This window comes from Clupea harengus, chromosome 4 (genome assembly GCF_900700415.2).
Source record: "Clupea harengus chromosome 4, Ch_v2.0.2, whole genome shotgun sequence".
Taxonomy (NCBI): Eukaryota; Metazoa; Chordata; class Actinopteri; order Clupeiformes; family Clupeidae; genus Clupea; species Clupea harengus.
Window position 1 is genome coordinate 20,334,546 of NC_045155.1, and position 27,648 is coordinate 20,362,193.

Genomic DNA, 27,648 nt, shown 5'->3' on the forward strand with positions numbered 1-27,648 from the left:
TATTAATATTTAACTGCTACTGTATTAAAATGCTGATGTTAAAAGTGTTTGCACAACAAATGTTATGGCACTTTCGTTCATATGGCAGAACATTTAAAATAAAAGTGCGCTATACACTACTTTTAAATTAATTATTGGATTTTGCGTATACAAATGCGATTAATCGTGATTAATCAGGGATATCATGCGATTAATCGCGATACAAATTTGTAATCGTTGCCCAGCCCTAATATAGATATATAGTTTAATAAAGTATGTACATATATATGCACATATATAAATATCACTACAGGATGGAAACAGCTCTTTGATGTTCCCGTGGCTCAGCTGGTAGTAGAGTGGAGTGAACATTGAATATTCATACTTCTCCATACAAGGCATTTTACAACAAACGATTATAGGCCCTGTTCTGATAGAACTTTAGTAAACATTATCAACTGGTGGGGCAGAAGACACCACGGTGATTGAATAAATCAACTCAACAAATTCAGTTCCAACCTAATCCTGATGTCTGACAGACTCTTACCATGTGCCAGGCCATGGATACCAGCCACTAGATGTTCTCCACTGGTGGCGCCATGGTAACGGATGTACTCCCTCTCGCTTTGGTGTCGATGGTCCATCGTTTTCCCAAGTCCATCGGACAGGGTCCCAGCAAACTGACAGGAAAAGAGAGAAACATGTCAAAACGGGGGTCCTGCAGGGACTTTCTCTTCAATGGACACCAATAATGGACAGAATAATTGTCCATGTCCCTGAGAATACTTCAGGAGTGAAAAAGTGTTCATCATTAAAAAACATAACCTTAACTGAAGTGCGATTTAGAGTACGATATTAAACTCCGTAAAATGTGCCGTTGGATTTTCTTCCATAGGGTCAGCAGAAGAGCTTTCCAACAATTTCCTGTCTGAATCCTTTCTGGTCCCATAGATGGAATATCTGTCCAATAATGGGTGTAGATGTGATTGATGTAGGGGATACGATTGGTACTTCTGGTGGGCAAGAACATCCGCGTACGTCACTGAACCATGGCGGAAAATCAATGTCAGCACGGTGGGATATGACCCTGGTTTGATCTGACTGAGGCATCATTCTCCATTCCACACTCATTATCTCGCTCTCTCCCTCTCTCTCTCCCTCCCTCCCTCTCTCTCCTTCCCAGCAGCCTCTGGGGCGGGTTATTCTGCCCGTCAGGGGAGCTCTGCTGGGGCCAGGGGAGTGGGGCGTCTGAAGGGCCTGGGGAGTGGGGCGTCTTCATAAGTTTGGGAGTTTCCTCTCATATAGTTCACCTCTTCTACCTAATCCTTTCTGAAATTCCATGTCCTATTTTTTGCTCATGATAAAAACCCAAATACTCTTTCACCTGCAGGGGGTAGTTTTGGTGTTTATTTTAAGTAAGTAGAGAAAATGATTGTAGTGATTCCATCATGGGAGCCTGGCGTCTGAGCTGCTCAGAGGAGAGAGAGGACCAGGCCCTGTGAGCTGCAGTGTGGTTCTCATCACGGCTGCTGCTCCTCGGCTAAACTGCCGGAACCTCTCCTCTCCTGGTCTCGCTCGGGATAACTGATTTTACACAGCCCCTCATCCAGCTGTCAAATATATCAGCCTGTAATTTGTCTGCTGAGGGTGGCTTCTTCCCACTGCTCTGTTCCATTCCTTACCCCCTCCCACCCCCACCTCTCTCTCTCTCTCTCTCTCTCTCTCTCTCTCTCTCCCAAAAGGCCAATTTATGCTTCTGCGAAGAATCTACGCCGCAGGTACGGCTAACGCAGACATGTCCGCGAGATTGACAGATCAACAAATAATGATGCCACTATGAATTTATGACCGATGTTTAACTTTACTCGCAGTCTACTTTGCGGGTTGTTGGATAGTTGTCTGGCAGACGCCTCGCTAAGCACCTTAGACTTATTTTTTGGTTAACGGGGTTAGCAGATTGTACAGTTTCTATTTCTCAGTAAATTTAAAAAAATCTTAGCAAAAACAAAAAGCCAAACAAATTAAATTCGTATCCAAACACGGCCGTCTATGGAGGTTGGTCCGCCATCTTTGTTTTTTTTTTCCAACAAGTGTTGCAGAGCAACGCAGACACACCAGCACACAAGAATGAATGCTCACACCGGTGTAGGCAACATCTACAGCGAGGCCTATGAAGAACTAGAAATCAGCCTTTACTCGGCCTGTCGCTCCCTCCCACCCAGCCCTGTCTGTCTGTCTGTCTGTCTGTCTGTCTGTCTGTCTGTCTGTCTGTCTGTCTGTCTGTCTGTCTGTCTGTCTGTCTGTCTGTCTGTCTGTCTGTCTGTCTGTCTGTCTGTCTTCCTTCAACTGTCTCTCTCTCTCTCCCCATCTCTTACTCCTACTGCATCACCCCTTCTCTCTCTTTCTCCCCCCCCCCCACCCCCCCACACACACACACAGTTGACCTGACTTTGCCCATGGAGCCCCCCCCCCCCTCTCCTCTCCTCCCCGTGGCCCCAGCAGGTGCTTGCTGGAAGTGGGTTTGTGTTACAGGCCCCGGGCACTCCCCTCCGGGGCCGCGGCCCTGCGTAAACACACAGCGCCTTCTGCAGCCGTCGCCGCCGCCACAGCTTCAGCCACAGACAGGCATGAACTTGGGATGACCCCGCCGAGCAAAGTCCCTGCTGAGTTCACCGAGAGGCCAGCTCCCATTCTTCCCTTTCCTCCCTCTCTCTCTGGCTTGTTCTCTTTCTTTGCTCACTCCCACTCACTCGCTCGCTCGCTCACTCACTCACCCTCCCTCTCTCGCTCTTTTTCGTATTCATTTCTATTTCGCTCACTCATTCTTTCGCTCTTCCTCCCTCCCATTCTCCCTCAATGTGTGTGTGTGTGTGTGTGTGTGTCTTTCTCTCTTTCCCCCCACAGTGAAACTAAACCAATAAACTTACCAGATCAGAGTATTGGGGGAGGGAGAGGGAGAGGAGAATGCTTTCAAGTTTATGGCCCCTCCACCACCTTGTTCAAACTGCTGCCCCCTCAAATCCAATCCCCCGGTCTACCTCTGTGCGGACGGACCAGCATTTGTGTATTTGTAGGAGGTTTCACCCCCTTTATTTGTGCATCTGTGTTTGTGTGTGTGTGTGTGTGTGTGTTTGTATGTGTGTGTGTGTGTGTGTGTGTTTGTATGTGTGTGTGTGTGTGTGCACACATGGGTGTGTCAACATTTGAGTTTGTGTTTGTCCGTCTGTGCATGTGGCTGTATGCATCTGTGTTTACACTTGTGTGTCTGCGTCTGTGTGTTTGTTTTAGCAATGTCCATCCTGATAAGAGCTGACATGGAGAGGGGCCGCGCTGCAGTCATAAAGTAGGTGAGGGTGCAGTGATGGGGGAGAGGCAGTTCAACTCCAGAGGAGGAGAACAAGGCTTTAATTCACTGCTTATTAAGACTGGCTGACCAGTGACCAGCTGACACATGATACGCCATACCTCACGGTGGGGCCTCTGGTGCTCCACACACACATGGCGACTGTAGGAGTTCCACCTGCGAACCTCTCTTTTATGGGTCAAAAGTCTGCTGAAACTGAAGCACGTTGAAGAGGAAAGGCAAAGCTTCAAATTCAAGGGATTTGTTTGTTTGACGTCGACGTATTGAAGTAAATGGGGAAAAGACAATAAATGTGTAATGCAAAGATGGCCGTCTGACATGGATTTTGGGGAACTGGAGGATGAAGTCATTTGCATTAATATACGGTCAAGCTGCAGCGATGTTCCTTATTTACGATGTGTTTTGGGGGAACCTCGACGGATCAACAGCTTAAGCGCTTACGCACTTGAAAATGGGTTTTCCACTACATGCAACCTCATGGAATTTTTAAAAGCTTGGCCAGCGTCTTGGCAAAACATTTTTATTAGAGGAGCTGGAAGTGACTGGTATGTGGGAGGCGAATTCTGTTTATGCTCATGAAATTTAGCTTGTGGCAACGCTGGCAAGGCTAGGGGCAATAAAGGGCTTCTTACCCCCCTCCAAATAAGAGGAGCCATGGGCAGAAAAATCGATCCATCTATATATCTACACACACATCAATCAATCAATCAATCAATCAATCAGTCAGTCCAGCTATCTTTCTATCTATATTTACATAGACCTATATGCATCAAACACTGAGATCTCTCTTTGTGATTTCTCTCAGATAACAAGCCCAAGCAGAAGACAACTCTTTTCAGACTCGAGGCTGTAAACAAACTCCGTCACACACTAGATGTGCCTCTGCAGGAGAGCCTGGGATCTTGTGAGAACCAAGAGTGGTGTCTATGGCTGGCCCCAGAGTGGCGTCTATGGCTGGCCCCAGAGTGGCGTCTATGGCTGGCCCCAGAGTGGCGTCTATGGCTGGCCCCAGAGTGGCGTCTATGGCTGGCCCCAGACGAGTAGGCTTTAGAGCCCTCATGGCATCAGCGGCGCGGGAGGCCAGCGGGGTTAGATGAGCGTGTAAGCGGGAGAGAAGCCCACTGCACTGTGCTGAAAACCACAAACCTGGGGGGCGGCTGACACCCAGCTGGCCTCCGCTGAAAGGCCACATTGGCCTGGCGGCATGCTGGGAGTCTGAGACCTGGGCGGCGGGAGCGGGACGGGGATGAGGAGAGACTGGGAGCGGGGCCCACTGGCGGGCCCGCCAGGGGCTGCTACCGGAGAGCCCAGCCAAAGGGCCGCATCTCCACTGCACCCTGGTGACACTGTGCAGATGACGGGCCAAAGGGGGGATGATGCTGAAGTACCGTGAAACAGTTTTTCCGAGAACGTGCAGCGTGTTTGGGTGGGAACCTCTCAAGTGTTGGAACAAAAGCTGGGAGATGAGACTTTTGCGGAAACTTCTTTGCTAGCAAAACGGCTATATATATAAAAGAGTGAGCTTTTTCCATTAACTGCTTACCATTTGTTTTGACCACTTCCTGTCACTGCAGAGAAATACCTTCAATATAAGCTGTTGTATCAGAGTTGTAAAAAGCAATACAAATAGTCCCAGCTAAGGATGAATAATTACCACAATTAATATGCAGACAAGACAAGCTGCTCTGACTTTCTTTGTTTACTGTGTGTTTGCGATGGGGAAGTGCAACGTACTGACTTGAGAGTTGAGCCAAGGGTCAGCGTGTCGACTACACTCTGGCGATTAGGCAGACGACAGGCCAGGATGATGATCCCGACATACCGTGAAACAGTTTTTCCAAGAAGTGTGAACATGATGTGTGCAAACGACGGGGGGGGGGGGGGGGGGAGACATCTTTTGTTTTGTGTTGTGTTTTTTGGACTGCCGTTGCTATAGCTATCTGGCTATAAGCACCACCTGAGTGTGTCACAGCCTGGAAAGAGGAAACGAGACGCAGAAATATCATGTCATTTCAAAACTACTCCGCTGGAGTTCGGACAAGTAGCATTATTGGAAGGGGCTGGTCCTGCCATTTAATTAGATATGCGATTCTCGACAGAATAATCAGTGCTTTCTCAGATACGCAACCAAGAATAAGGGGTGTGAATTTCCAACGAAGTCGGATGCGAATCGCGTCTGTTAGGATTAAACATTATTCACTTGAGGGGGTCTTTCTTTTACTCAAGAGTGAATACCAGCACAGACTAGACTTCATCAGAGTGTGTGCACTCACTGGAAAGCAGCTGTGAAAACTCTTCAGTGATACAGTAACTCAACTGATGGAGGATTCAAGGTGCTGACACCCACACCACGGGTTCATCACCGAGGGAGCACATACACTGATGAAAATGGATTGGTACAGCACTGTAAATCGCTTTGGATAAAGCATCTGCTAAATGAATAAATGCAAGTGTAAAGCAAAACTCACTGAAGGCACAAAACAGTATTTCCCACTGCGGTCCCCTGAGGGACCGGCTTCACTGCTCAAGTGCTCAGACACTGGTGGAGGGCCGCTGGTGTTCCTGCTCTAAGTGCTGGACAGACCTGGCAGGCGTCCGTGTGTCCATCTGTCTTACCTTGGCCGCCGAGTTGGAGACTCCGTGGGTGACGTTACGGATGAGGCCGCCCACGTTGCCGTACTTGATGAGCTCGGAGACGCCCTCGGTCACGTCGTTCAGCAGGCCCATGGGGTTGCCCAGGAAGTCCACGGAGCCCAGGATCTGAGCCGCCTGGCTGATCAGCTCCTGGGGAGGAGAGAACCAACACACAGAGGAGGCTTTAATCTCCCCCAACACTAACACCAGCCTCATCCACAGTTAGAACACATCAATTACAATTACAATAGTGTTGTGTTACAATTAGTGATTTTGACTTATTCTTATTTGACAGACACCTTTCTCTAAACACAGTGGTTACTAAGTAAATTAATCATCTTGTCCAATGAATGAGGCCATCTCTAATGTGCTTGCCTAGTTTTTAAGCCTTTTTTGCCTAAAATCTAGCCTAGACTCTAAATCAACAACATATGCCTGGATTCTCAGTTGCAAGTAATTGTTTGTTGTCGGAAAATCAGGTATGCAAAGTTGCCCTGGTTTGAATGGTTGACTCTCAGAGGGGTAACTTCAATGCTTGAGAGCCTTGGGGAAAGCTGCAGTGCTGCTGGGGCTGTCAGCACCACACTGAGTGAGTGCCACTCAAACAGCCACAGTGCTTAAGGCAAACCAGCTGTTGAGCCCTGGGGTGGGCCGGAGGGCCGGTGATTTTTCCCCTTTTAGACACTGAGCTCACCTCTCTAAAGTGCTTGAGGATGTCGTTGATGATGATCTCCTGGGTCTCGTACGGGTGCACACGGGTGTAAGGGTACATGTTGATGATGGCATCCTCGAACCGGATCAGTGGGATGCCCAGGGTTCCCTTCAGCGCCTGACAGGACAACAGAAGGCATTATTAGAAGATGGAGCCGAACACTTCTCGCCGCTATGCTAAACTACTGGGCACACCTACACATGGATGTGCATGCCCAGCAACAGATCAAATCCAGTGGGGTCAGGACAGCTTCCTGCTCTGAGGCGACAGTGTGCATTTACGACTGCTGTTCAGCTGAAACCATCACTTACACTAAAGGGGCAAACTGGGGGCAGATTAACAACCGCGTCTCGCTTGAGTATGGGACCGAATGGATAAAGAGATAAAATTTTATGAAGCTGCAGAATGGGCTTAGTGTAAAAATAAAAATTGATTTAAAAACACTGATCTTGGCACTGGTAGTACGGTAAAGAGGATGCATTGCATCCCCTTGTGTCAGCCAGTGGAACTGTGTCCACTAATACCACAGAAAACCTGGTAGATATTCACAGAGAAACGCTCAATTGATCACATCTAAAGGCGCAGTCCTTGATTAGAATCCATGACTCTTTTCGCCTCACGTTCCTCTAGCTGGCCGTCCAGTTTGGGTGCTTGGGAAGACTGGGAAGAACGAGCCACCATTCCAGCCAATCAACACACCGCTTCAGGAGCATGGAAGGGAGTGGCGTAATTCGATTGGTTATTGTTTTCAAATATCAACAACCTTTCGCTAGCCTGGAGGACTGCACCTTTAAAACACAGTTCATGAGTGTGATGCAGTGTGACGGAGGGTGAGGCTGAGACGCATGCTCTTTTACCTTGAGGTCTGGAGGGAGCTTGTGGGAGGTGAACACGCTGAGTTTGACCTGAGGGAGGCTGATCTTCAGGTTCTCAAAGTAGTAGCGCTTAGGAGTGCCCGTGTCCTCACTGCTCTTCTCATACAGGTTCTCATCCAGCTTCTCCAGCTCTGAACACACACACACACACACACACACACACACAACAAGTGTTTGCCAATATGCTAGCATATGCCCAAGTCTGTCCAGATCATTCTACACCATGACCAGGCTAATACATTAATTCAAGAGTATTCCCTAGAAGGAGCAAATCCTTGTCTGGAGTGACATAAACCCACCTTCAGTCTGGCCGTATCCGAAGAAGGTAAGCAGCTTCAGCAGGAGTTTCTCCTCGATGATGACGGTGAATCTCCGCGCAGTTACCATCAGATGCTGCAGAAACCAACCAGCACCATTACTCCCTCTCATTCACAGTCATCCAACAAACCACCCAGTCTAACTAGAGAGAGGCATCTTTGATGTCCAAGCACTACACTCAACCATCCCCACTGATTGGCCAAACTACACAAGGTTAACCACAAGTGTAAATAAATGCTACTTGAAGGCTCCCCATGGAGCAAAGGACTGAGCCTCTCCTGGAGATCTGAACAGACCAGATGAAGCTCCAGACTGGTGACCTTGAAGGTCAGTGAGCATGAGGTTGCTGGTTACCTTGAAGAGGTCAGTGAGCATGAGGTTGCTGGTGACCTTGAAGAGGTCAGTGAGCATGAGGTTGCTGGTGACCTTGAAGAGGTCAGTGAGCATGAGGTTGCTGGTGACCTTGAAGAGGTCAGTAAGCATGAGGTTGCTGGTTACCTTGAAGAGGTCAGTGAGCATGAGGTTGCTGGGGACTTTGACGGCGTTGACCTGGAGGGCAGGGCCCGAGTCCACGATGCTGCTCTCGCCGGAGGCGGGGGTGACGCACAACATCACAGGCTGAGTGGTACCCAGCAGCTGGTTATCCACCTGAGGGAACACAGGCAGAGAAAGGATGAGGCAGGGAGCGTGCGTGTGCGGGAGCGTGCGTGTGAGTGTGTGTGTGTGCACACACATCACAGGCTGAGTGGTATACAGAAGCTAGTTATCCACCTGAGAGGGCACACAGTCAATAGACTGAGCCTGTGTGTGTCTGTGTCTGTCTATGTGTGTGCGAGTGTGTGTGCGAGTGTGCTTGCTAGTGTGCGTGCGTGTGTGCGCGCATCACATACCAGGAGGTAACCAGTAGCTTTGGGTACAGAGAAAATAATAGTTAAGTCAGTGATCTTGTGTATGTGTGTGTGTGTGTGTGTGTGTGTGTGTGAACATACATGTGTATGTGTATGTGTATGTGTGTGTGTGTGTGTGTGTGTGTGTGTGTGTGTGTGCATGCACATGTGTCTGCAAATCACAGGCTGAGAAAAAAATAATAATCCTATGAAAAGCCTTAATTACTGAACCTTACATATCCTATAATCCACTGGTAGACAATGACATTTATGAGGATTATGCAAACCCCTGAGGGAGATGCACTCTCTCAGTAGTACCCTACAGTAGAGGGGAGAGGAGATGACTGGCTCCAGTACCTGGATCTTCTGCACGCTCATCTCCAGCACCTGGCTGCCAGCGGTGCGGGTGAAGTGGACATCGATCCCTGACAGCGTGGCAAACACCAGCTCCTCAGGCACCTTGTTCACCAGAGACACGCCCACACCGTCTTCGAGGTTCACCAGCACCTGATGGTGAAGGAGCGGAAAAGAGGGGACCGATTTAGGCAACGAAGTCTCACGTGCTGAGGGCGGAAGGCTGAGGACGCGCTTGGGGTCATCAGGTTCGACAGCGCTATCTGGGACTCTCTTCAGAGCAACATGGAGCACAAACATCCCAGCTTATATTTTCATTGAAATGCACCATGGAGCGAAAGCTCTTGACAACTTATGACACAAGTCAGAAATACTGGAATTTCTGATTCAGACACAAGTGAGGACCACCTCAGTGGACATAAGTTCCCATAATCCCTCAGGATGGAGTGAGCGTCCTGTACCTCTAGCTCTTCCTCAGGGGCCTTCTTCTCTGTGGCCTCTTTGATCTCGTTCTCCTCCGTACTGGAGGGCCGATTCATGCGTCGGTGGTTGAAGTCACTTATCTGAAGATGAAAGTGCCATTCCAATACATCACCACACTACCACCAAAATGAGTGACCACATACATTTAAATGTAAAATGTAAATGTATCTCTCCACTGAGATAACCACATAGCATTAATAAATTGCTCTAAAATGTAATGCTGTTTACTGAACAGAGAGGAACAGGTTCTGGCTCTTACCTGCAGGACTCTGGTGGGCCCATCGGGGACGACCTGCACGGACAGGACCCCTGACCCGGGCCTCATCTTCTGGTTGATGAACTGCTGCTCTGGGGCCGGTGACAGCAGGCCAGAGTCGGGTCCCAGCACCACCTCCGCCCCGTCAAACAGCCCCGACACACTGCCCTTCACCTAAAGCCAGAGCACACAGTCATGAAGGGATATCAGGGCTGCCAACACTCACGCTTTTATATCCGGTCTCATACTCCTGACTTCAGTGCATCTCACACCAAAGAATACATGTTGTGGTCAATGTCACTGATTCTCAAGCCCAAATCAGCCTTGAAAGTTGGCAACTCTGGTATATGTATATATGTATAAATGTATATGAGAGTGTATATGCATTTGACTGTATGTATATGTGTTTGACTGACTGATGCACATGTACATGTACAGTACTGTGCAAAAGTTACAGGCATTTATCCAGCTATGTTCTATCTTTTGCATTAGTGTGTCAACAGGAAATATCATATTTAGATTTTCAAACATTCTTTTTGAAAATACCGGTAGTGAAACTGCACTTTGCATGCTGTTAATAAATCAGTGAAGACAATTAATATAATTTTGAAAGCATCTTAACTACAGCTTTGTTGCAAACGTGCCACCATTTTTTGCACAGTACTGTACATGTAAGTGTATAAAATATGTATGTGTATGCGTTTGTGTGTGTATATATGTATGTGTATGAGGCCCTCACCTGAACCACCAGCCTGGGCAGGCCGCAGGTTAGCATGCCAGAGCTGAAGTGCCAGGTCTGGGTGGTGCTGCGTCTGGAGTCTGGCCTCCTCAACATCAGGGGCTCATAGCTGAGAGAGGACAGAGGGAGAGGACAGCAAAGCAGTGCTATGGAGTCAGCTGAGTCACACACACCATCATCATGTGGAAACGGGAAGAGCTAGTGTATCCACGGCATCATCAAATGCAATATCAGTAGCTCTTAGCAACACACACTGACATCAAATGTGCTGCGATCACTGCCTTATGCGCTGCTCTGCACGCAGTTGTGTATTAAACCACAATCCTAATCCTAACCCAAACAACAGCATTTCCAGTTATACTCTGACGCCACTGACTCTTAGTCACGTCTTTTATTTTAGCCACATTAGCAAAAACAACCCCCCCCCACAGACAGAGTAAGTGGCAAACCTTCTAAAAGATGAGCCCTATGACGTTGTTTTGCTGGGAGAATGAGTTCATTTATCCAGGTTTGTCACTGACCTCAGGGCATTCCAAGTACGTGGTTAAGTGACCTTGGACTGACCTGTTATCTGTGACGGCAGCCAATCCGGCGATGTCCAAGACCAGGGATGAGTCCAGGGGGCGGGGCTGAGCAGGTTTGCTCTGTGGGGGGGAGGAGCCTTCATGGCAGAGCATCCCTGTCCCTGTCATTCTCCAGAGTTGGGAACGCTTTCCTGGCTCCTAAAACACAAATACAAATGAATCATTAGGGTGGGGAAATGTTCATGTCTCTAAGGAGATTTAGAAGTGAAACCGATGGGGAAATGAAAGTTTTGATTAAAGAGAGTGGCTCTGATACTTAAAGGCAACTGCAGAAATCAAGTGTGCGAGAGAGCATCATGGAAACAGTGAGACAGAGAGAGTGCACAAGAGATGGAGAGAGAGAGAGAGAGAGAGAGAGAGAGAGAGAGAGAGAGAGAGAGAGAGAGAGAGAGAGAGAAACCTGGGCCAAACTGCCAGATTGTGGGATACTCTTTCAGTGAGGTGATGGGGTCTCAGAAGCCCTACCTTCTTCTTGAGGATGACTCTCTGTGTCTTGGGCTCCACATCCAGCACCAGCTCAGCACACCTCAACACGCGCTTCTTCCCCACAGGCCTCGTCCCTGCATCCCTACAGTCAAGCAGCACAGGGGAGACATTTGTCTGTCTGAAGTGACAAAGGACACTATTCAAATGACCTGTATACCACTACATCCACTCACTTAGCGCTGTAAACATAACTGTCATACAAAACTCATAGCCAAACGTTGACTGATATAGAACACAGCTGAGTTCTGTAGGCAGATGAGTTCTGACACGCAGCCAACAAGCTAGTTTAGACCGGGATCCTCACTGAGAGAAGGTGTATGTGGCGGCGATGTAGATGAAGTTCTCGTAGTAGAGCTTGTTGTACTCGCGGAAGAAGTTCATGTCGGCCGTGACCTCGGACGAGCCGGCGCCCTTGACGGTGAGCGTGAGGTAGGGGGGCAGCGTGGGCTCGTCACAGGCGTAGTCCAGCTCCGAGCCCGCCTTCACCTCTGTGTGCAGACGGATGTCGACCACGCCGTGCTGCCAGAACTGGATGGGCACCTGGAGAGAGCAGGGAGAAACGCAGACGGGTCAGGAAAATGGTGGTCGTATACTGGCTCATATGAACTTCTGTAGGATATTATGTACAACAGTGGATGCATTCTCGTGATACATTTAGAGCATACACACTCTCTCCAGCTTGCTGCTTGAACTCGCTATTCTATAATGAAAAATATGCTGCATGAAATAAAAATGTATGACACAAAAGACTGGTCATCAGACTAATGTATGGTGTAATGTATAGAACGGTCTTGTGGCTCCTCACATCAGAGATGTTGTCTATGCGGAAGGGTGGGGGCAGGTGGTCTGTGTCGCTGAAGGAGATCTGGTAGGTGGCTCCCTTCAAGCTGATCTCTGCGCGCAGGAAGAAACACTTCCCCAGGGTATCCCTAAAACACATCACAGGAGAATATTACCAACAGCCAAAGATGGACAAGAATTTGTGTTAAGAGGGGGTAAAAGATTGTGGTGATAATATGGCATTATATTATGGCTAAGCCCGCATACGTTTATATTTTGTGACTACAGCATCTTTACCATACAGCAAAGCTCACAACTACACAATTAGCATTGGGACATGGTTAAGTAGTTCACTGATCAATGTCAGAGTGCCTACCTCATGTTGACATGGGTGAGTAGTTCACTGATCAATGTCAGAGTGCCTACCTCATGTTGACGTGGAAAGACTTGGGCTTGTTGACCTCGAAGCCTCCGGACCAGGTGCAGTTAGCGTTGTCCATGAGGCGCACACACAGCAGCTGGTCGTAGTCATTCCTGGGCCAGTGGAACACCACACTGGAGCCGGGTGGCGTCGAGATGTAGCCCTCGGGGTTAGCCGTGCCCTGCAACAAAACACCAGTGAGAGGAAGACCATGTGCTATTTCAACACAGAGTATAATCTATCTGTTGAGTATCTGTAATACACCAGTGAGATGAAGACCATGTGGTATTTCAACACAGAGTATAATCTATCTGTTGTGTATCTGTAATACACCAGTGAGATGAAGACCATGTAGTATTTCAACACAGAGTATAATCTATCTGTTGTGTATCTGTAATACACCATTGAGATGAAGACCATGTGGTATTTCAACACAGAGTATATTTGTGAGGGGGACCATTAGGGATTCGGAGTAGATTAAATATTCAAAGGGAGTCCATTAGATTTCACTGATTAAATATGAGGGTGGTGTTTCTTTATTCAGTCGACTGAATGCTTTGGGTGAACTGTAGTGCAGTTTGAGTGAGTGCTGACCTTTCCTCTGGCAAACTCCCTCTGTGAAAAGGCCAGCTTGTGCGAGGACCGGTTGTCGAGCAGGTAGCGCGGGGCAAAGGTCACAATGTGGGTGTCACGATATCGCCCTTTCCCTTTGCGCACGTTAATGCCTGCAAGAACACAGAGCCTGCTAATTAGCCACCAGTTCCACAGGTTCCATTGGAAGAAGTCTAATTAGACTAATAGACATCAGGCCCGCGGACTACTTGCCTATGTTGTAGATGAGACCAGGTCTGAGGCTGTGCTGGATGACCTTCACCGCTCTCACACCGCTGCCTCCATCCAGAGAGAAACCCTGACACCAGCCGGGGACTCCCTCAGGGTGGATGCCTTTCCCGATGCGCATGGTGCACCTGAGAGAGAAGGGGGTAGATTGACAGTGAGAAAGAGGAGAGGGGAGAGGGGAAGAGTGGTTGTGACAGAGAAAGAGAAAGGGAAAACATGGTTATAGTGATGAAGAAATATAGATGACAAGAGTGACAAGCTGAAGAAACAGCAGAGGGGCAGAGAAGAGGGGTAACTAGAGAGGAACTGCCACTGCTGTCACAACTAGGCAAGCAAGCTGTCCGCTCCTTCCACTCGCAGTGGGATGCAAACGAGAGAGTGAGCAATTAGTCAAACAACCGAAGCAAACAGGCAAACTTGCTTCAGTAGCTCTCGAGCGCACACACACACGCACTCACACACGCACAGACACACGCACAGACACACGCACACACACTCACATGTTAGGCTGCTCCTTGTCCGTGTAGCCGAATAGCAGAGGACTGAGGCTGCGGGCCATCTCGTGCTCCTCAAACTGGCCGGACGCATCTGTTTTAGTGTTGTCCTGGCGGAAGATGAGGGGAAGACCTGGAGCACACACAAGAGACACAACGCCACTAGAACAACCTCAACACTACAAACAATCTGCTGATACCCGTAGGAGAGACGGTTCAAGTCAGTCCAATTTCCGCTCTATAGCATCATTAAAGATTATCTGACAGGAAAATTCCGGGATTTTTCAACCTGGGCCCTGTATTTTAGATCTTTTTGGGTCAAAATTTTTACTAGGGACAATTAACGATCAGAATCAGTCCAGTATTGAGTTATAACATTAAAACCACAACCACAAACTGGCTGTACAAATGGAATCCTGTGAGGGCAAGCCAGCACATCAAAGTGAGCCGCTTGATTTCACCACTGACAAGCGTTAATCGTCCCTAGCAAATATTTGGACCCAAAAAGAGAATCCCTGAAGTCTCCCTTAATAACAGAGCCCAAGGCCACACTAGAGCAGGTAGGGCTCACACACTGTGTAAGTCACCACACTGTGTTTCTAGATGTTTCTATATAAATTCTATAAAAGAATCATGCAACAGCAAATTGCACAATACTAGGGTATTACTAAAGCAACCGTATCTTAACCTGAAATGGCCCGACGAACTTCATGATAAAACTAAAATATGGCTGCACAGTCTTATCCATCAAGACAATGCACCTTTGATCCATCCTAGCATGGCATAGCATGGCATGAACTACTGCATCAGTTCCACATGACAGATGGTATAATGGGATGATTAGCTGTGGCAGTGCTGGTTACCGGTCTTGTTGATGAGCCAGTAGGGGGAGGAGATGAGGATCTTGAGTGCCCCCTGTGCCCTCAGGATGATGCGGATGGTCAGGCACAGGAGGCGATGGTTGGCATCGTACAGACGCATGCGAACCACGTAATTTGACGTGCCAGGCGGGATCAGCAGCTCCTTACACATAGGGAAGTTCTCCAGGAGTACGCCTAGGTGGGTAGATACACACACATACACACAGGTAAGTTCAAACATAATTTATCATATATACATATAAAAGGATACAAATAGAATGCAACGCCTTACCATTCAAGACACAAAAGCCACAAGTTTGAGTTTTGCCATACTCATATCTTACAGGCACCACCATACAATGAATCATAATGCACCAAGAAATGTTACTAGAGGCTACTAGGTAACCAGTGAAGTTGGGCCAACACACTCACCGAGCTCCATGTTCTGAGACGTGTCGGCAGCGTGCAGCACAGCCTCCTTGCCCGGCTTCATTGTGCCCTTGATTGTGGTGCCCTTGATGTAGTAGTTGAGGTCGCAGGGCAACAGGTTAGCCAGTACCAGTGTGGGCAGCAGGTAGATGGTATGGCCAGGCTGACGGTAGATCTGCTTGGCACCGCCGGCTACAGTCTTAGCAGGCTTCTGGTCAGGATAGTTCTCCTTCTTAATGACCACACAGAACCTGCAGAGGAAAAAACAGAATATATGAACCATCACATATAGGATGCATGTTTCTGATGCATCTTATGCCATTGACTTCTATGGATGTGATTTATGTGAGCACGAGGCTCAACATGGGAATTTGGCTTAGAACTTGGCTGACCCATTAAAAACTTCTATCCAAGTTGAAATGTAGAACACCAGAAGTTCATCTTCCAGGAGGATTATCGCCCCTGAGGTTCGTACCCATGGCTTTGGAACTGCTTACACCACATTTCACCCTCATGCCGCAGCACCAGAGATAAAACTCTTGGGAAACACCAGAACACACTGACTCTGCAAATGAGCTCTGTCCTTGCGTAAGTAGTACCTGAAGTTACGCTTGAGGTGGTCGTCGAAATCGGCTGACTGGCACTCCCTCTTGCTGCTGCTGACCTCTCCGGGCCGCTCCACGCTGGTCCAGTGGATGGGCACCTTGCAGAAGAAGAGGCCCAGGCCCTTGGGCCGCGCCTGCAGCCTCCAGGAGGTCAGGTGCAGGGGGATGGCCATGGCCTGACCGGGCAGGATGGGCGGCAGAACCACAGGCTCTGGAGAGGTGTGGGTGAGAGGAAGACGGAGAGAGGGAGGAGACAGAAAGGGAGAGAGAGGGAAAAGTGGAGGGGGGGGGGGGGGAGTGGAAGAGGGAGAGAAGAGAGAGAGGAGTGGGAGGGAAAGAAAAGGAAAGAGAGGTCTTAGTGAAAACAGCAGACTTATTTCAGTTCCCTCCTGTGTGTATATGACCTTCAAAGTATTTTCCATTCAGTCTTTAGCTTCTTTGTTTCGCCCCCTATATCACACGTCCGCCATACAAAGATAGATTTCTTCTCCTGTGAAAGACACTTCCCTAGCACTCCCTATACATTTCATCCAGTGGGAGTTTCATACACATTTCCCAGAGCTCCCTGCAGATTAACCGCGAGGCCGGTGGCTCAGCTCGGTTACAGGGCCGCAGTCAGCCGAGCCTGAGGGCAGGCGTAAGCCTTCAGAGTCAGAGGCTATCGGAGGAGAGGAGGAGAGGAGAGGAGAGGAGAGGGGAGGGGAGAGCTGGAGAGGTCAAGCTTAGCCTCAAGAGCACAGACACCAAAATCCCTTCCTCTGAGAGTGAGTTAAGGGAAATGAAGAGCCTCCACATTGAGTTTGAGAGTCTTAGCCTAGTCCTTAAGACATAATGGAGTATCTATGTAGGCCTAAGTCACATACTGTAATTAGCAAAACATTGGGGAGCAATCAAATATATGGAAAAATAAAGAATCATTTTCACAGAGCAGGATGTCTTTAGTCTTCAGCATCTAGATAACATTGCCAGAAAAGTAATAAATTGTACATAACATATGAGTTTCAATGAGTGTGGTGAGGAGATATAGTATAGCTGTCTGTAGGAGCAGATCTTTGGCTTGGTTTGAGCTCAAATGAGCCCTTTAATGTGTGGGTAGGAGTGTGTGGGTGGGAGTGTGTGGGTGGGAGTGTGTGGATGGAGTGTGTGGGTGGAGTGTGTGGAGGGTGGAGTGTAGAGTAATCAGAAGGTTGTTAGTTCAATTCCCTGCCGAAGCGTCCTTGAGCAAGACACTGAACCCCTAATTGCTCCTGATGTGCAGTGTGCCATCAGTGTAAATGTAAAAATGTGTATACATCCTTGTAAGTCGCTTTGGATAAAAGCGTCTGCTAAATGACTAAATGTAAATGTAAATGTAAATGTGTGGGTGGAGTGTGTGGGTGGGAGTGTGTGGGTGGAGTGTGTGGGTGGAGTGTGTGGGTGGAGTGTGTGGGTGGAGTGTGTGGGTGGAGTACACTCACTGTCTGGAGCTGAGGGGCTGTCCAGTCGGACCTCCATGGGCACCTCCAGCCGGTTCTTCACCATGAGGGCAGACTGCACGGTGATGACCTTGCGGGCACTGCCCTCCATGGTGATAGAGAATACCACCCGCACAGGGGGCAGAGCTGAGAACTACACAACACAAACATGCAGAACAGATACACACACACGACACACACACACACACACACACACACACACGCAGATACACACACACGCAGATACACACACACACACACAAAATTACAGACAGATACACACACATGCATAAACAGCTTCACAACAGATGAATATGAACTAATTATTGAAAAGATGAATAAGACTTAATTATACGAATAGAGATTGAAAAGATGATTATACAGACATCTGTGGCCTCTCTACAACCACACCACCCACTCAAAATCACTGTCAGACACACAAACACATCTAGAGCTTCATCTGAAAAGATGAATAAATACGAATTAAATGAAGAGAGATTGAATAAGATAATAATACATAAGACAATCATACAGACAACATCTGCAAGCCCTCCTCTTCAGCCACACACACAAACACAAACACAAACAAATGTAATGACTTACATAAACGTGTGGGTGTATAATGTTTGTTCTGCTGATTGGGCTGCCCACCTAGAGGACACAGATCAAGGCTGAACTTAGCATCTGAGCAGTGAGCACATTGAGGATCATTATTTCATGGGCCATAGAGTTTGAGGCGCTGATGCGATTCATTCGACAAGAAGTGAGACGCCATCAGGAAGCTCAACACTCACTGTGTTCGAGGGGTTGTTACGGTCAGGGTTAGCGTAGCGGAAAAACACCCCGACTTTGTCCACAGAGACGGGCTTCACCTGCTCCCAGCCCCCTACACGCACCAGGAGCTGGTGCAACTTCAGCTCATGGGTATGCCTGCAATACACACACACACACACACAGACACACACACACAAAGACACAGAGACACACACACAAAGACACAGAGACACACACACAAAGACACAGAGACACAGACACACAGACACACACAAACAGCTTAATCATTTATCTATGTCCACAACGAACAAATGAGCAACACAGGACATAACTACTGATATATGGATTGAGAAGCTGCACTGGTAGAACATGCTGTCTGCTGAACGCTCACACAAACATGCTGTCTGCTGTCTGCTCAAACAAACATGCTGTCTGCTGAACGCTCAAACAAACATGGCCATCAGCGGCTGCTCACCTGTGTCTCAGTTTCTCTCTGGCTTCAAACTCGAAAGGAATCTCCTCCCCAGGAAGCACCTCTCTCCACTGGCTGACGTTGTGCATGTCGTCTGTGCCGGGCCCCTGCACCTCAGAGATGGAGTCCACGCTGCCGCTGTGAGACAGCGCCACCCTGTGTTCACACCAGGAAAACACACAGCTACCGTTATTCTAACCATGAATCCACCAAGTGCAGGCCATTTAATTTACAATTCATCATTCAACTTAGGTAGACATTTAATTAAAGCATGGACACCCGGAAGACACCCAATGGCCTCAGTAAGGCTTGACCAATGCTCTTCTACAGGGGTGATCAACTCTTCTCCTGCAGACCAACCATCCCATGCATTTGACCTAACAGGCTACTGTACATGCATGTAAGATGTGAGTGAGTTTTGTCTGGAGCCTCCTGACCTGGTGGGGGTGGTGGTGAGCGTGGCGAAGCACATGGTGCAGCCGGTGTGGTTCCTCAGGGCATAAGGGACGAAGGGCTGCCTCCTCTTAGACAGCTTCACATCCGCTGGACATACCCAGAGAGATGACAGGCGTTCAACAGCAAATACAGGCTTATCGCTGGTTCACGTTTGAAATGATACAAACAAGCATCCAACAACTATTGACAAGCTGCAACACGATGACGGCACAATACCATTACATCAGAAAGGAAAATGAAACCAAGAACTGTCCGTTTGCCTTTCACACGGAGCAAAAACAGCAAAAAGTGACAAGCTTTTGTCTTTTTCTTAACGAGTGCCATTTCTTCCAAGAATACCAGATGTGGCTGGATTCTTTAGCACTTCACAGCACTGACAACAACGTGACTGCCAACTGCAATGCTTCATGAGGAGATTTTAGTGGTGCATGTTGATGTGTGAGTGTTTGAATATGTCTACCTTGGCATGATGCAAGTAGGGTTCTCTATGTAATGTATGGTAGAGTAAGTCTAATGGAGTGTTTTCACATTCACACGGGTCACATCAATGCTTCAGAGGGAAGAATGGGGATTCACTGACGACAAAAGCAAATTACTTCTTTTCCTTCCAGATGGGTATTAAAAAAAGAAAATATGAACTTTAACAACTGAAGAAGGTTCTCCCATGGACGGATCAGGAGGTGAGGTCAGTACATGGGTTCATGGTTTGGAGGTGAAAAACAGAACACAATAACAAAAAGAAGCTAAAAAATAGAAGAAAAACTGAAAAGGTGAGGGAGAGGAAGGCCAAAGCGGAGCTTCCCTTCCAGCCAGCAGCAGACACAGATGACAGCTTCTCAACAGTAGCAGCTAGCCTACTCTGGCTAAGAACAGTACCTCGTGCATGAATCTGCTGTTCGAGGCAAGTCAAGCTGGCAGTGCTCCTAGTTCTAAGGTGGGCAAGAGGAACACCTGACAGCAGAGAGAGAACGTTAGACTGAAAAAAGAGACATGCAGCCAGGGCTGAAAAGAGAAGGGAGGGGAGGAGAGGGGAGGGGAGGCTGAGGGAGAGGGAGAGACAGTGACATGTCACATCAGAGGAGAGGGAGAGGCTGTGATTGTTTATACCACTAACTATTAATACTTTATTATAACTGCTTAAATATAGCTTCATAACTGTAACTCTATTACATGTCTAGCAATCCTGACAGGAGAGGGGCAGAGCCACTGACTTATTTTCTTATTGGTATCGGTCCACTTTAACACAATTGAGTTGCCCACCCTACATCCAAATGCCAAGCCCAGGATGACACCCTGGTAACAGTTAAACTGATTTAAAGACGTTGTCATTCTTTTGTTAACTTAGGTGTACATTGTATTTGCGTTTGTAACATAGATTGTTATTGAAAGATGCGCCGATAAGTTTTGAATTTGTCAGGTAAAATCAATCCTTTCCAGACACCGGGCCTAGCAGAATCCTAGCGGAAACCCTGTTATAACACTAGCAGTAGAGATAAATAGAATACTAAACAATAGATACAAAATAGAATTGTTCATTAAATAACAATTAACATTCTATTATATAGCAACTACCTACATCTGCAAATTGCCAAACATTTTAATGGTGAGGACAGGATTAAGTAAAATCAGTTATCTCAGTGAGTACCTGAAGAAAGCATGTTGGTTCCTGGCCTAACTTAACTACACCAGAACTGTCCCGTAACGTTTCTTCACTAGTGAAAGTTTGTGACTGGGACCTGTAATGACATCTCCACAGGGCTTGAGGTTCCAGGAGCCAGAAGCCTGGTACTCACTCTGGCCGAAGGAGGGGGGATCCACGGAGGAACCCATCCAGGACACGGAGGCCAAGCTCTGGGCCGCACACACGTCCTCCTCCTTGCAGTAGTCCGCCAGCCAGTTGGTCTTGGTGGTGCTGTACTGCTCTGTTGGGTCAGGGTTGGGGTTGGGGGGGAACAAGGTTAACAGCAGGGTGAGAAAAGCGCCAGAGGCTTCATGAATATGGACTCAAACCTCCAGAGACAACAAGAGCACGGCTGTGTGGGAGTGAGGAGCGGGGGCACACCCAGACACAGCGGCGGCAGCGGCGGCGGCGGTTAGCCTACCTAGCAGGACCGAGGTGATGTTGACGTCCAGCCTCTGCTTGGCTCGCACCCCGAGCTTGAGGCGCGGGGGATGGAGACGGCCGGCCGCCTGCTGGTGCCAGGTGAGGAAGCACGGCCAGGGCTCGATGAAGGGCTCCCAGCCTGTGGAGGGCCAGCGGGTCAACACACACACACACAGTCACAGGACAGGGCAAGAAACACAAACACACACACACACACACACACACACACACACACACACACACACACACACACACACACACACAGTCACATTAGCACAAATACAGACAGAAAGGCAAGCAAAAACAAAAACACTCGACTCACAACCACACACAGGCAAACACACACACACACACACACACAGACAAACACACACACACATTAGTGCAAATATACACAGAGGCCGTAAAATCAGGAGAAAATCATGAAATGTTGTGGAAAAAATGTAACAGTGTAATGGCAGGTCTGTGCCAAGCCTCCATCTCCTCATTAATCATCCGGCGGTTTGGTAGTGTGGTGAAGACCGGCGCTGTCCAGCTCACCTGACAGCTCCCTGTTGTAGTAATCTCCAGACAGAGTGAAGCTGGCGTTGCCCTCCTGTGTGGAGCCGATCCTCTGCAGCATGTACAGGCCTGTGGCAGGAGACAACACAGTAACAAGAGTTAGGTCGAAATCTGCACACGCAAGAGAGGGTGCTGCGGTCTGCTGTTATCTGATTTGGACTCAGGATGAAAGCTCATGTTGAGTGGGATGACTATGATGTCTTCATCCATGCACAAATCAAATGCTGGCCTGTTGCTCCTGTGTTTATTAAGTCAGGAACATTCATTTCTTTCATTGATCTGTAACTCAGGACAACAATAAGAAAAGAGAAGCATTCCAGACCTTTACCACAAACTAAACTGCAGCACCCTCCCTTACACATTACATTGCAGTTTAATGTGTCCCACTGGCTCATTTTTTTGTTCCTTTGTTGGGTCTCCAGAGGCAGTATAACATAAGTGACCACAGTCATGTAGGATAATGTCTACTACAACGCAACAGCGTGAGGATGGAGGTGTTTCAGGGTCTCTGTCTTACGTGAGAAGGTGAACTCGGCCAGAGGGACGTCACAGTCCAGGCAATCGTCGATGAAGCAGATGCACACACTCTCAGCCTTCACCTCTATGCCCGAGAGCGGCGGGGCCGAGTGGCTGCTGGGGTCGGAGTCGGCCCGCGCCCGGCCCAGGGTGCTCTCTGCGTTCTCCAGCAGCCACGTGGCAGACTGGTCCAGCTGGCCTGGGAGACACAGACACACACACACACACGGTTACAGGTCTGTGTGTGTTTCCACAATCACTCACAAGGTGACATGCACAAGCAATATACACATCTACACACACACACACACACACACTCACAAGCTGACATGCACAAGCAATATACACATCTCCACACACACACACACACACACACACACACACACACACACACACACACACACACACACACACTCTAGAGATATTCTGAGGCAGATTCTATGTTTGCATAAGTATGCAAACATAATGTTAAAAAAAACAAGTGATCCCACAAACAGCTCTACATTCAACACACCTGCACAGACACACAGAAGTACACAGTCGGTCATAAGCACGCTCTGTGCTATAAATCGAGTGAGTGCAGAGGCTGACTGGCTCTACTAGGATGTAGATGTTAACTCTGCTGCTGTCTGTTACCTTTGCACTGGACCAGAGCCCGTTTGCAGTCCTCCTTCCTGAAGCCCAGGTCCTGTAAGCGCATCAGCTGACCCTCTGAAACCACAGCACATAAACACACATAAACACATCAGGTCAAATATGTCCCTGAAGAGACCCTTTTAAGCCCTTTCCTCTTTAATATTCAAAAAGAATCAAAATGGCAAAGGTAGAGTTACGCATTCTCCAGACAGCATCATAATGTATCATGAGAATGAGGATGCATCACAAATCAGAGAACCACATAGTAGATGCATCTGAACAGTTGATCCTTTGGCTCTTACCCAGCAGCACCTCTGTTTTAAGCCTGAAGAGGTCCTTTGGTTTGGTAGGGGTGTCAGTGCTGGCTGTGGATGTGCCGGGCTGGGAGGCAGCGGCCGGGTCGCTAGGGCCGGAGGAGCCAGCGGAGGGAAGGGACTTGGCTATGGCCAGGAAGAGCAGCACGTCGTTATAGGACAGGCGGATGTCCAGGGCAGGGAACTGGATCTGAGAGGGCCAAGCACAGGCTAGTTTAACACTGGAAAACAAATGGGTCTTTGAAGCTTCTGACATATGACGCAAACATGACATAAGCAATGCCTGTCTTCTTCTGTGTGTGTGTGTGTGTGTGTGTGTGTGTGTGTGTGTGTGTGTGTGTGTGTGTGTGTGTGTGTGTGTGTGTGAGCGCCAGTCCCCTAACCTCCAGTAGAGGGGGGAAGTCCTCGATGTTAAAGGCGTCCAGCAGGCCGGAGCTGCTCTGGTAGGTGGGGCTCCCACACAGCTCCATCTGGATGTTGACCGGGTCGATGATGGACAGGGCCGTCTCCTGCTCACTGCCCAGTCGGCATGAGAACACCTGAGGGGGGAGGACACAGACGTAAATACACCCTCTTTATTTTACAGCACCCTGTCAACATACACACAATATACACACTCACAGTGGCAGATTCATAAACCAAAAGATGGTTTTGTTGACAGTAAGTGCAGATACAGATGATCACTGCGGTAACTCATTCTAAAGCAAAAGGGCGATTTGAAAGTATTGATTTGCGCGTCTGAGGGGACAGTCACCTCAATGCCAGCTAGGCTGCCAGAAAAGGGGCGATCCAAGAAGCGAGGCTTGTAAGTTAGTACGGTGGTGCCTTTCAGAATGATTGCGTTAGTGTCCAGACAGGAGGAATCCTCTACTACCACAAACTCAGTTCCTAGGGAAAACAAAGGCAACAAAAAATCAACACAGAAATTTGACCATCTGACCATGACAGTTTATTGGTAATTTCACATATCACTTAAGGGATCTTCTAACATCTGAAACAAATATAATACATCGTTTCCAATTCACTATTACGTTGATTTGTAACATAGCCAAGAGGTCCTCTGTAACTGTACCTGTGACATTGAGCTTGACCTCCAGGTACCGGTCCTGAGTGACTGGCACAGTGGACCGCTTGGTCACCACACCGCTCTTGACGGTTTTGGGCATGACAGCGCCCCCGGTGCTGGAGTCGCTGCCGCCACTGGGCCAGCGTTGCCGTGGCGGTGCCGTGCCCTTCTCCACTGGCATGCGCAGGAAGTCTCGGACCAGCTGCAGCCAATCAAAGATGAGTAATACACGCAGGTTGTTCAGCACCACGGTGAAGCAGGAGGAGTCCCGCGTTGACCTGGAAGCAAAACAGCAGTGTCAACACACATTATAACCTTATAGTCACAAATTACATTTCACTGTGCACAATGACAATAAAGGTGAATCTAATCTAATCCAATTTAGTAACACATAGTTACATACATTATAATGTGGTTACATAATGCAGTATCATAACCTCTTATTTATATTATCTTTGCAATTTAGTCTTACAAATATATCATATCATTATATATACATTATAATATATATATATATACTGTATATATATATATATATATATACACATTATAATATATATATATATATATAGTATTATAATTATTATTATATATACATATATTAGAATACAGGCATTAAGATGAACATGTTACCTGTAGTGGAGCTCCAGCTGAAGGGAGGCCCGGTTGCTGCCGGTCCTGGAGGGCTGCAGGATGCAGTCGAACACGTTGTGCTTGCCATCACTGGTGCTGGAGCTCCCCGTGGAGCCGCTGTAGCGCGTGTCGTAGGCCAGCAGGGAGTGGGACACCAGGTTCACCGACTTGGAGCCGTTGGAGAAACTCTCAAAGAGCAGCTTGGATTTCATAAAGTCAAACCTGGAGAGGAATCAGCATAGATTGAAAGAAGATAAAAAGAGTCAGGAAAGAATGAATATTGGATTAATGAACATATGAATGTGACAAACACACGAATGGTTACACTGATCCCAGCAATAATAGACAGAAACTGAGAGACTGAAATGCTATAAAAATACATCTAAAGGCTTAGTTTTCAGAAGAGCATGAAAGTGAAGGTCACACACCTGGCCAGAGACTGCTTGTGCCCAGTGGATTTGGGGCTGTCCAGCAGCTCCAGACTCACGTTCATCATGTCCACCAGGAAGGAGAGGCTGGTGTACACATCACCACTTAGCACCGTCTGCTCAACACACACACGAGAACAGACACTTAAGAACAGGCCCCAAGTCATTTATTTGAGAGAGAGAGAGTGATAGAGAGAGTGATAGAGTGTGACTTACGTAGTTGCTGGGGTCCTGCAGGTTGTATGGCCTCAGGAACTCCTCCACAGGCTCGCCCAGGTTGTTGTCCAGCAGGCCTCGGATCAGCTGGTACCGCTCCAGGTCCAGAGAACAGTGTACAGATGACAGGCTGCCGTGGATGGACATGTCAGGCACTGCATGGCTCAACTCCCTAGAGAGAGAGAGAGAGAGAGTGGAGAGAAAGAGAGAGAGTGGAGAGAAAGAGAGAGAGAGAGAGAGAGAGAGAGAGAGAGAGAGAGAGAGAGAGAGAAAGAGAGAGGTAGATGAACAGGGAAACAAATAAGAGAGGCCAGGTTATGTCAGTCGTGTGAGTGGTACACTAAAGGTGCATCTTTTTGTGTAGTATGAAAAGTGTCTGCAATCTCATGTTCACGTTCCCAACAAAAGAAGCAACACGCAAAAAAACAGTGTGTGTATGCATGCGTGAGGTTCTCACCGGTCCAGGTTGCGCTCCACCTTGAGGCGCAGATGGCAGCGCTCCTGCAGCAGGCTGCTCCCGCTCCGGCGCACCGAGTACGAGGTGAAGAACAGGTCGGTGTCCGGACGCTTCCCGACGCTGTCCCACGGCTCGCACGGAAGACGCTCCGCTGAGAAGATGTCCATCTCCTGCAGGTCCAGAGAGATGCAATCCAGCAGACACACATGATCCTCTGCAGGACACACACACACACACACACACACACACACACACACACACACACACACACACACACACACACACACACACACACACACACACACACACACACACACACACACACACACTGGTCACATATGCACTCATGGGCGTAGGGTAACTTTGGCTGTATGAAGTCACTGCTACCAATACCTATGTGTTCTGAATGTGTGCTTTGGGACGGAGAATGTTTTAGCATATTTATTTATATTTGGCATTCGGTGCTTATGTCTTTATTTATCTTTCTTTCATTCTTTCTTTGTAAAAGTGCATTTGATGCATGTGGGAAACAATAACATCACAGGAATGATGACCAAGAGGTATCTGCTCTTGACTGCCATCTCACGCCATGTTATGCTTATCTAAATGGCAATTATTCTGGCCAAGATCTGAAGAATCTGCAATATAAAAATCTAATTGTGACTGATTACAGCTCCACACCAATCCTCTGAGACTCTACTAAGAGTAGCCGGTCCAGTCCAATCCTCTGCCAGCTCCACTTGCCCAGTGAGCATTAACAAGTCCAGAGGAGGAGGAGGAGGGAGGGCTGTTGAGACTCACCTGGGCTGAGGGGGACACCTGCCTCGGGGATCCTCCCTTTGGCAGCCTGTGGGCGGCCCAGAGTGAACCCTGAGCTAGAGCTTGAGCTGGAGCTGCTGGGGGATTTCCCCTTCTCCGCAGAGTCCTCCTCACTGGGCTTACTGCTGCCCCCTGCTGGTGGAGTGCTCTTCATACGATCCTTCAAACAAGAGCAGCACCTCTCAATACAGCAGTTCAATCAAGAACAACTACACATGATTACCAATATCAAAGCCACACAATAAGGTTCAAATGGCAGCACATTAGAATATTCCACAGCACTAAATAACAGGTAACGGAGTGTTTTGTTCATTTATTAAAAATAAAAGACTGAAATATCTCATTTCCGTAAGTATTAAGACCTTTCACTTAGCACTTGGTTAAAGCAACTTTGCCAGCAATGACAACCTTTTCTTCCTGGACATGACCCGACAAGCTTTCTTTTGGAAGTTTCTCCCATTTTTCTAGGCAGAATCATTCAAGCTCAACCAGTTTGGATGGGGAGCGTCGGTACACAGCCATATTCAGGTCTTTCCAGAGATACAAGTGGACTCCAATCAAGTTCTAGAAGCATTTCAAGGGTCAAGGGCATAACTAAGGGTCTGAATACTAATGTAAGTGGGATATTTCAGTCTTTTCTTA

The 27,648-nt window shown here is 48.0% G+C and overlaps 1 protein-coding gene across 2 annotated transcripts in view; it reads right to left on the bottom strand.

Moving 5' to 3' along the window:
* The window catches only part of vps13d (vacuolar protein sorting 13 homolog D), a 41,278-nt gene extending 13,670 nt beyond the window's left edge, over positions 1-27,608 (bottom strand). Inside the window, exons 1-41 of one of the 2 annotated variants that reach the window (XM_031566667.2) lie at positions 26,989-27,608; positions 26,188-26,401; positions 25,731-25,902; positions 25,515-25,630; positions 25,087-25,308; positions 24,460-24,731; positions 24,142-24,275; positions 23,771-23,926; positions 23,376-23,577; positions 23,074-23,148; positions 22,439-22,636; positions 21,901-21,990; positions 21,359-21,499; positions 21,050-21,178; positions 20,133-20,207; positions 19,238-19,343; positions 18,804-18,956; positions 18,349-18,484; positions 18,158-18,205; positions 17,558-17,708; positions 16,095-16,311; positions 15,499-15,746; positions 15,070-15,261; positions 14,213-14,339; positions 13,698-13,840; positions 13,467-13,597; positions 12,878-13,053; positions 12,477-12,600; positions 11,976-12,211; positions 11,651-11,753; positions 11,166-11,323; positions 10,602-10,710; positions 9,866-10,036; positions 9,585-9,686; positions 9,127-9,276; positions 8,381-8,530; positions 7,864-7,957; positions 7,547-7,695; positions 6,672-6,806; positions 5,960-6,127; positions 527-659 (exon numbers count right to left, since the gene is read on the bottom strand). In XM_031566667.2, coding sequence (XP_031422527.1) covers positions 527-659; positions 5,960-6,127; positions 6,672-6,806; positions 7,547-7,695; positions 7,864-7,957; positions 8,381-8,530; positions 9,127-9,276; positions 9,585-9,686; positions 9,866-10,036; positions 10,602-10,710; positions 11,166-11,323; positions 11,651-11,753; positions 11,976-12,211; positions 12,477-12,600; positions 12,878-13,053; positions 13,467-13,597; positions 13,698-13,840; positions 14,213-14,339; positions 15,070-15,261; positions 15,499-15,746; positions 16,095-16,311; positions 17,558-17,708; positions 18,158-18,205; positions 18,349-18,484; positions 18,804-18,956; positions 19,238-19,343; positions 20,133-20,207; positions 21,050-21,178; positions 21,359-21,499; positions 21,901-21,990; positions 22,439-22,636; positions 23,074-23,148; positions 23,376-23,577; positions 23,771-23,926; positions 24,142-24,275; positions 24,460-24,731; positions 25,087-25,308; positions 25,515-25,630; positions 25,731-25,902; positions 26,188-26,401; positions 26,989-27,160 — 6,178 coding nt within the window. In that variant the 5' untranslated portion in view covers positions 27,161-27,608. The remainder of the gene's footprint in view (positions 1-526; positions 660-5,959; positions 6,128-6,671; positions 6,807-7,546; positions 7,696-7,863; positions 7,958-8,380; positions 8,531-9,126; positions 9,277-9,584; positions 9,687-9,865; positions 10,037-10,601; positions 10,711-11,165; positions 11,324-11,650; positions 11,754-11,975; positions 12,212-12,476; positions 12,601-12,877; positions 13,054-13,466; positions 13,598-13,697; positions 13,841-14,212; positions 14,340-15,069; positions 15,262-15,498; positions 15,747-16,094; positions 16,312-17,557; positions 17,709-18,157; positions 18,206-18,348; positions 18,485-18,803; positions 18,957-19,237; positions 19,344-20,132; positions 20,208-21,049; positions 21,179-21,358; positions 21,500-21,900; positions 21,991-22,438; positions 22,637-23,073; positions 23,149-23,375; positions 23,578-23,770; positions 23,927-24,141; positions 24,276-24,459; positions 24,732-25,086; positions 25,309-25,514; positions 25,631-25,730; positions 25,903-26,187; positions 26,402-26,988) is intronic. The other variant, XM_031566668.2, reaches the window with a different exon arrangement.
* Between the last annotated feature and the right edge of the window lie 40 nt (positions 27,609-27,648).